The 8,492-nt window shown below is 50.0% G+C and overlaps 1 protein-coding gene across 2 annotated transcripts in view; it reads right to left on the reverse strand.

Annotated features, from left to right (window-relative positions):
• Synpo (synaptopodin) overlaps positions 1-8,492 on the reverse strand; it is a 54,763-nt gene that overhangs the window by 34,699 nt on the left and 11,572 nt on the right. For both annotated transcript variants that reach the window (XM_031365770.1, XM_031365769.1), the window contains one exon: positions 1,631-2,268. In XM_031365770.1, the coding sequence (XP_031221630.1) occupies positions 1,631-2,012 (382 nt within the window). In that variant the 5' untranslated portion in view covers positions 2,013-2,268. The remainder of the gene's footprint in view (positions 1-1,630; positions 2,269-8,492) is intronic.

Below are 8,492 nucleotides of genomic sequence, written 5' to 3' on the forward strand. Positions count from 1 at the left end.
AGGGTTTCCCTGTCTGGCCTGGCCATCCTGCCACCTCACTCTGTAGACCATGCTGGCCTTGAACTCAGAAATCCGCCTGCCTCTGCCTCCCAAGTGCTGAGATTAAAGGCGTGAGCCGCCACCACCTGGCTGACCTTACATTCTTTAGCTGTGTAATGGACTCTTCTGTGAGACACACGTTGATGCTGTAAGCCCAGCCGACTCTGCACACAGCTCAATCGACAGCTATTGTCCTGTTCAGCTAGTAATGACTGTTTCCATTTCATCTTACACAGCTACCCAGAGCATTGTAGATTTTCCAAAACACTGCCACAGCTAATATAGTGGCCCCCTCTCAACAGCTCCTGTTTTTATCCTATTTTCATAGATTGAGGGGAAAAAAAAAATGAGCTCACCAAAGAGAAAGGACTTGCTAGGGCTTGACTACTGAACACTGGGCTGAGACTCATCATCCCTGCCTCCTGACCCAGCTGTTCCCCTGGTAAGGGAAGAAAGCAAATCCTACTGGGACTCAGGTTCCTAAGGACCCATGTTCAGGCTGACTCTGGAATCCTCCTCTCTGTTCAGAGCCCCAGAAAGCCCCTCACTGCTCCTGCCAGGCTCTGTCTCTATGTATACCCCATGCCTGGGCAGGGACTATGTCCAACGAGGATGATCCAGAGCCTGGAGAGAATTATTGCAGAGAGCAGAGTGGGTGAAAAGGTTGGCAAGATGCCAGCTCTGGCGTCAGCAACGCCTGCAGAGAAATGAAGTGTTCCTTCAGCCTCTTGACGCACAAGCCCTCCCAGGACTGGCCCCCACTCCCCCTCTCCACTCTGCACCCTGGGGACCTGCTGGCAGCAGCTCTCCTGCCTGTGCAGATTATAGCTCCCGTCCTGGCCATCTCGTCCCCAGTTTGAACCCCCTACAGCGTTTCCATTGCCACTGCCCGCATAGGCATCGGAGGCAATTCAGAGTGGCTTCTCTTGTCTCATCCTGCCTGCTCTGCAGACTCCAGCACTCACGGGCCCCAGGCCTCCTCCCTCCTCAAGCTGTCAATGGATCCTTGCTGCAATCCAGGTGGTGTGGCCCGTTCCTTTGTCATCCATCTCTTGACAGATGGAAAACCAAGGCCTGGATGAAGACCCTAAGCCCAGCTCAGCCGTCAATATGCTAAGAGACCGGAGCACACTCAAGATACTCGAGCCTCAGTTTCCCCATTGAGGTCAGCTTACATGAAAGGCTTCAGTGCCCTGTCAGCAACTGGAAGGCAATGACCTCTCTGCCAGGGTGTCTGGTTGTCTAGAGCTACTGCTGAGCTCTGTAGGCTTAATGAGGGGGGCTTGCCACATCAAATGCTTGGGACTTCATAGCCAAGTTGTTACCAATAATGGTCAAAGGACAGATGGGAGTGGGGAGGAGTGGGGCTTTTTGTCAACCAAGTGAGACACTGGCTTTCTTCTTTTGCTTTCTCTTTGACAAATAGCTGGGACTACATACACATACGGCCCAGGTTCCCATCTCTCCACAGCTGGAGAACTGGACATTTTGGATAACTTGTGATAATCGTTAAAACATCCTAGGAAAACAAGCTCCAACAAACCGTCCCTGATTAAGAACCAGTGGGGTTTTCTATGACTTATAAGCTTACCTGGTTTCTGGGCCACCCTGGGCATAGGGCTGTTGCTGGCACTGGCTGTCATCACTTTCCGGGCCTGTACCACATCCCAGTCATGGCTTGTCTTGTCACTGTGCTGGAAACCACCTCGTGCCTCCCTGCCACAGCTGGATGGCTGGATTATGGCTGGGGCTCTGGATAGCGGTGGTGTCCCATGGTTGGCTCTGCTTTGGCTGGTCCCCTCTTCTTCCAGGTCCACCAGCCTCACCTCTCCCTGCAAGCCGTCTTCACTGCTGCTCTCCTCAGCTTCCAGAGCCAGGCACCTGTAGCTCCCATCGGGGATCTGGAAGGTGCAAGGGGCAGCCCTTCCCTCACTGGGTCCAAGGGGCGGGGGTGGGAAGTGAGCGCCCAGCATTATGGTCCTCTCCCTGGCAGTACAAAGCAGCCGCCGCCTGGCTCAGGGTGAGTGACCTGTGTGAATATTGCTCCTGGGTCTTCTCAAGGTCTCCCCGGGTTCTCGGAAGATTCGCCTTCTGCTGACGCACAGGGCTGGAAGGAGATCCAGCTGAGGGGTAAGGCAAGTCCTTTCTGAGCTGGGTAAAGACGCAGTCCGATACTGTTTCCTTACCCTCTTGAATTCTGCTAATGATGGCCCCTTCAGAGCGGGCTATCTGTATAGGAAGAGAAGATACAATATACCAGAGAGCTCACTGAGTGTTCTGAATGGAATCTTTGAGACCTGTCCACCCTTGAATAGCCAGCCTCAAGAGCTGGCTAGGCCTTGGGGTACGGTTCCCACTCCTTCACAGGGAAGTGTTTCCGGAGGTTCAGGTTTGTGGTATGCTATTCATACCCTATCCTTAGGCTACCTGACACTTATTTACTTAATGTTTCCCTTCAATCCACTTTAAATAACATAACCTCTGTTACTTTAGACTTATCTTGAGCAATAATTGCAGGAAAACCACAAGCGTATCGTGCCAAGTTATCCCCTGCCCTGCACGCATTAAATAAATATCTAGTTCTTTTAAAACACTCATCAGTGCACCACCTAAAAAGAATTCATTCCCGCCCCACCAAAGGTACACACAACACAGGAATCGCAGGGACATCGGAGTTGAGGGGTACAAGACCAGGTTATAGGTTATAGGTCTGTTTACACGTGCTGGACTTTGAGCCAGAATCCAGCCCAGCAGCAGTGTGTTGGTCCCCACCCCACTTGTAAGATGCACATTGTAAGCTAGCTTGAGCAACCCAGATTGGAAGCCCCAAACTCCAAAACTTTCTCAGCAGCCTCCTGTTGCCACCAGTCCAAACCCCATCCCTGGACTTGGGGACAAAGTCACAGTAAACATGAAAGTCACAGTTTAAAAAAAATAAATCATGTAAAATGGCCTTCAGGCTGGTGGTATAAGATATGTACGAAAGAGAAATTCAATTTAATTTTAGACTTCTCTTCTTATCCACAAAGCTATCTCATTATGCATATGCAAATTTCCCACCCAAAAATGTAAAAAAGTCTAAAATCTGAAACCCTTCTGGTCCTGGGCACTCCAAATGAAGGATCAACTCCAGTTTAGTTGTGTAAAGGTTTCTATGAGAAAATGCACACAGAGCGTTTAGCACACTTTCTGAGCCATCACTTATTTCATGCGGGCTACTCTTAAATCCCACAAAAATGTATCAAGCCCCTATTCTATTTCAGACACCATAAGTACTCCTCGGACATATAGGGTAGATGAAGGTTTATGGTGCACTAGCTCATGAAGTTTCGATATCTATTAGGGCAGTGTATCTTAACCTTCCTAATACTGTGACCCTTTTAGTCCTCACATTGTGGTGACCCTCCTTCCAACCATCAAATTGTTCTGTCACTACTTTATAACTGTAATTTTGCTACTGTTATCAGTCGTGATGTGTTTTCTGAGGATCTTAGGGCCTCTGTGAAAGGGTCAATCAACGGGGGTTGGGAGCTGCTGTGTTAGGAAAAGCTGCGAATGATGAGGAAATAATAGTAATGATGGTATAGTTATTTGTAAATGTGACAAAGGATGATAATCAGGGGAGGGTGGAAGTTTCCTCTAAGGGCTGAGGAGGAGGGGATGAATGGAGGGTACTCAGGCAGAAGAGCTGACGAGCTTAGCAGATGGAGAGTGGGTGCAGAGAAGGGGGAGGCACACAGGGTACCACGCAGGTTCCTGGCTCTGAGGACACATGACTGTGTTCATGGAGGTTGGGAACAAACAGGAAGGTGCAGGTGTTTAGTCAAACAAGGGGGTGTCTGATCTTTAGATTTCCAGGGGAAGATGTGCAGTGGGCAGATCCCTCTGGGGTCCCAGAGAACAGGAGAGTCCCACACTGGGGTCAAAAGTTTGGAAATCCTTTGAGAGGATGCAGAGTATGACATGAACAAGACCTTTTTGGTTGAGCAGGTTGAGTGCCCTCAAAGCAGGGCACTCTGCCAGTTATGGTTGGAGGCACCCTCGGAGTGAACGGATTTTGTTGAAAGACGTCATTCTACCACTGCTTAACCGTGTGAACTGTCTATTAGGAGACAGAGAGAGGGCTCTTACGTGCACATACTCATAGCCTGACTACCCCTGGCTGGTGAGAATTTATTGAAGCCTACTGGCTTGATGATAGCAGGGCCAAGCCTGACCACCTGTAGCTCTTAGGCTTCTATCCCTAGGCAGGAGCCGGACATCCCAATCGTCGTAGTCTGAGTAGAGGGGCTGACCTCTAGCTGGGGCTGTGCCAGGAGAGACTGGTAGGCAGACTGGGAGATAAGCGCCTTAACAAGACCTGAGGCAGACCAGAGCCAAGCAGGGGAAAGGTAAACACGTACCCTGCTCAGAGAGAGAACCAAGTACCTATTAGTCCATCCAGCAGGGTCTGGGAAGAAGGGAGCTCCCAGGAAGGGTACCCACTCCATCCTGGGTGTTCACTTAGGCGAACACAACAAATACTGGACAGATGCTTCCATACGACATCCCAGAGGGAAGGAAAATGAGGCCCCATTAAGTAATGTGTCCCAGTTGGGAATCATACCTAGCTCTGACACTTTCATCAGGAGGCTGGACCCCAAGCCTGATTACAATGGCCTCAGGTCTCCACTCCTCTCCAGGACCTTGCTCGCTTCCCAGCAGCTGCCAGATTCCTACCACTGGAATCTCACAGGCTTTAGACTCTCTCAAAGGGGCTAGTAGTTTTCTCCAAGGTCAGAATGCAATTGAGGCAGCCAGTGCTAGAAGGGCCACAGGACGCTGGCATCACAGATCCGTGATTTTCAGTACTCAGCCACCCACCCCTACCCTGTCACAGAACCAGATGGCAGGAGGCAGCAGGAGTGGGTGAAGGGCGGGGGCAGAGCTCTCTGACTCCCTGTGGGGGCCTCACCCGCTCCATCTCTGCTTCTGTTTTGCTGTATTTGACAGTGGCCACGGTTTCCAGGAAAGAAGAGAGAGGCGGAAAAGTTAACTTTCCGCCACCCACACAAATATTTTTGGCTAGCTTTGTCTTCGAGCTGCCAAGCCAGGAGGGAGGGGTTGGCAGGAACCCTCCAATTCAAAGCTCTCTCCCAAGGAGGGAGGGTTTCCAACCGAGGCAAGGGACAGAGGAGGGGTCCCAGCAGGCCTATGGCTCTTGGGTGCCCCAGAGCCACAGGGACTCATAATCACAATAGCAGGCACTACCACCTAAGTGTCTAGTAGGTATTGGTCTAAGCCCTTTACCTCTACCTCTCAAGGAGGCTGACAGGGACTCCCTGTGGTCTAGGCTTGAAGACAAGGAAGCTTGATACCATGTCTAGAATTTTGGGCAAGAAGGGTAACAGGGTGGGAACAAAGGCCGCGAGGATCAGTGCTCTCAGCTAGCATTCTTAGCAGCTACAAACCATGGCTCTGAGGACTTCGCAGCCCCTGGAGATGCTGAGCCCATCTGTGTGGGCAGGAGAAGGGCAGTCCTTCTCAGCAGTGATGGAAAGGGTCCTCCCAAGCTTGAAATACATTCTCTTGGCTACAAGCTCTGAGCTCTGATAGCCAAAGCTAGTAAAGCCCACAGAACATACTCTTTTTTTTTTCCCAGAGGTAGGTTGGAGCTCTGGTCAGAAGGCAGGCCCTAACTAAACCCAGACACCTACGTGCTTCACCCTCAAAGCCCAGTTGCATATCAGATGCTGTGCAGTCCCAGTACTTGACCAGATATCCCTAGCTTTTTCTGCTGCCAGCTCCTGAAAATATAGTCCAGAATCTGTGACCTGGGGGCCTCTCATGTCCTTTCTGCTGCTCTCTGCATGGTAGAGGAAGGATGCTGGCTTTCAGTCAGATCCTGGTTCAGATTCTCTCTGATCCTCTCTGTCTCTGTCTCTGCCTCTGTCTCTGTCTCTGTCTCTCTATCTCTCCATCTCTAACACACAGACGCACACACACATACACACACACTCACACACACACTCACACACAAACACACACTCATACACATACACTCACACACATATATACACACACACACTCATACACACTCACTCACACACACACTCACACACACACAAACACACACACTCACACACACACATACACCGCCGCTGCTGCCGCTGCTGCTATAGCTGAGCTGCCTGGCCTGAGCTTCCCACGGTGGTAGATAGAGTGCAAGCCTTCAGTCACTGGCTGCTCTCCAGGCTCTGTAGATGCTTGCAAGCCAGACATTCGGGGCCAATGACTGCCATTCACACACTGGAAGAGCAGAAGCACCTATTGTGTGGTTATCAAGGAAGTGAAGAAGCAAGGGGTGCCCAGCAGAGCACATCCAGGTATGTAGTCCTTGTCGCTCCCCAACAGTCATCACAGGATCTGAGCTTCTCTTTCTGTTTTTTTTCCTTTCTTTTCTTTTATAAGCCCCCACTTCTCTTTCGTTTCTTTCTTTCATTGGTCTCTAGCTCACACAGGCCTTCAACTGGTCAAGTAGCCAAGGATGACCTTGATCTTCTGATTCTCCTGTCTCTACTTCCGATATTCGTAGTACCACACTCAATTTATGTGATGCTAGGAGTTACATCAAAGGCCTTAGGCCTAGTAGGCAAGCACTCTACTAACTGAGCCACATCTTTGGCCTTCCTTTTTTTAAAATTTTTTAATTTTTTATTTTTCAAGATAGGGTTTCTCTGTGTAGCCCTGGCTGTCCTGGAACTCACTCTGTAGACCAGGCTGGCCTCAAACTCAGAAATCCACCTGCCTCTGCCTCCCAAGTGCTGGGGTTAAAGGTGTGCGCCACCACTGCCTGAGAAACCCAGTCTTTAAAACAAAAATTATTTTATTGGTATAAATGTTTTGCCTGCATGTATGTATGTGTACCACATGCATATCTGATGCTCACTGAAGCCAGAAGAAGGTGCTAGATCCTCTATAACTGGAGTTATGGATGGTTGTCACCCTCCACATGGATGCTGAGAACTGAACCGGGGTCCTCTGCAAAAGCAGCAGATGTTCTTATCCACTGGGCCATCTCTCCAGAGCTATCACCCCTGTCTATTTTCTTTGGGGCATATTCTCACTGTGTAGCCCTGATTAACCTCCAACTCACATTCTCTTGCTGATCCCCACCCTCCGACCCCAAGTGCTGTGATTATAGGCATACCTAGATAGCAGGGTCTGATTCTATAGGTAGTCTGAGAGGGAATTAATAACCCAGGAAGATAAGACCTTCATTCCCCAAAGGTCCTCCTCCTTACCTGACCTCTTCTCCACCTACAATCTATTTCTGTCTTTATACTGTATTAGGCTTATTCCCTGGTTCTTGGCTTCCTAAGGGAGATGATCCATCAAGGCCTCATGAAAGCAAGAAGGCAGAACTGCTGGGGATAGATCTGGAAACACATTGAGACCATCCCCGTAGGACAGTTCTGAGACAGTTCTAAGAATAGGCTTAGGGCAGTGGGGCTGGAGCCAAAGGTCAGAGGCTGGACTGGGGCTGGCATTCAGGGTTCCCTGGCACAAGAATATTTTGGAGCAGTTTCCTCTGCTCGTGGCACGGTGCCAAGCACCTAAAAAACAATGTGTGGGTAATGAGAGACGATGGTTGAATAGTATCTGTGTCAGGTGCTCTTCCAAACACCTCACTCATTTGACCCTCCTCAGGAGCTAACATCTTACTCCTCAGGAGATGATGGGGGGGGGTGCTATTATTAACCCCATTCCATAGATAAGGAAGTTGAGTTTATGTGACCTGCCAGTTCACACAGCCAGCAAGTGGCTAAGTCAGGTTCCGATCCCCAAAACTCTCAGTCTAGACACCAAGGCCCATCCACAGGGCTGCACTCCCTCAGCAGTGGGAATAAGCTGATGGATGAACGAAGAAGATGACAGGGTGGGAGGGTGCTTCTGGTACCTGCTACATCACCCGGCGCACTGTAGTCCTTAACATATAAGTGTAGAGTCGCCAAGGGATTAAGTGTAGATGTAGCTAAAAGTAAAAACGGGGTTACCTGGGGGAAGGGGTTCCTCGGAATCTGCTCAGCCTATTCCTATCTGGCAGTACCCTCAGCTTCTCAGTGGATAAAAGACAGTGTCTCATCAGAGCTGAAAGTCTGTGCTGTCCTCAAGTGTCTGAGCTGAGCGGATGCTCCATCTGCCTCCCTCCTGGGATAAGGATGGGTACCAAGGCAGGGACATCAGATCAGGACTCCCATGATGCTCTTGCAGCCTCCAGACTAGAGCTACGGTATTCGTCATTGCCTGGTTCTGCATTCTTGGAGAAGTCACTTCCTTTCTCTGGGCCTCAGTTTCTCCATCTGAGAAAGGTCTTGGGTAGTGCGGTTGGTGAAATAGAAGCAGTGGCATGATACTACACGAACTTCCCCTGACCCAGTGTCTTTGTGGGGTGGAATATGACTGAGTATCCA

Source organism: Mastomys coucha, unplaced genomic scaffold (assembly GCF_008632895.1).
Source record: "Mastomys coucha isolate ucsf_1 unplaced genomic scaffold, UCSF_Mcou_1 pScaffold13, whole genome shotgun sequence".
Taxonomy (NCBI): Eukaryota; Metazoa; Chordata; class Mammalia; order Rodentia; family Muridae; genus Mastomys; species Mastomys coucha.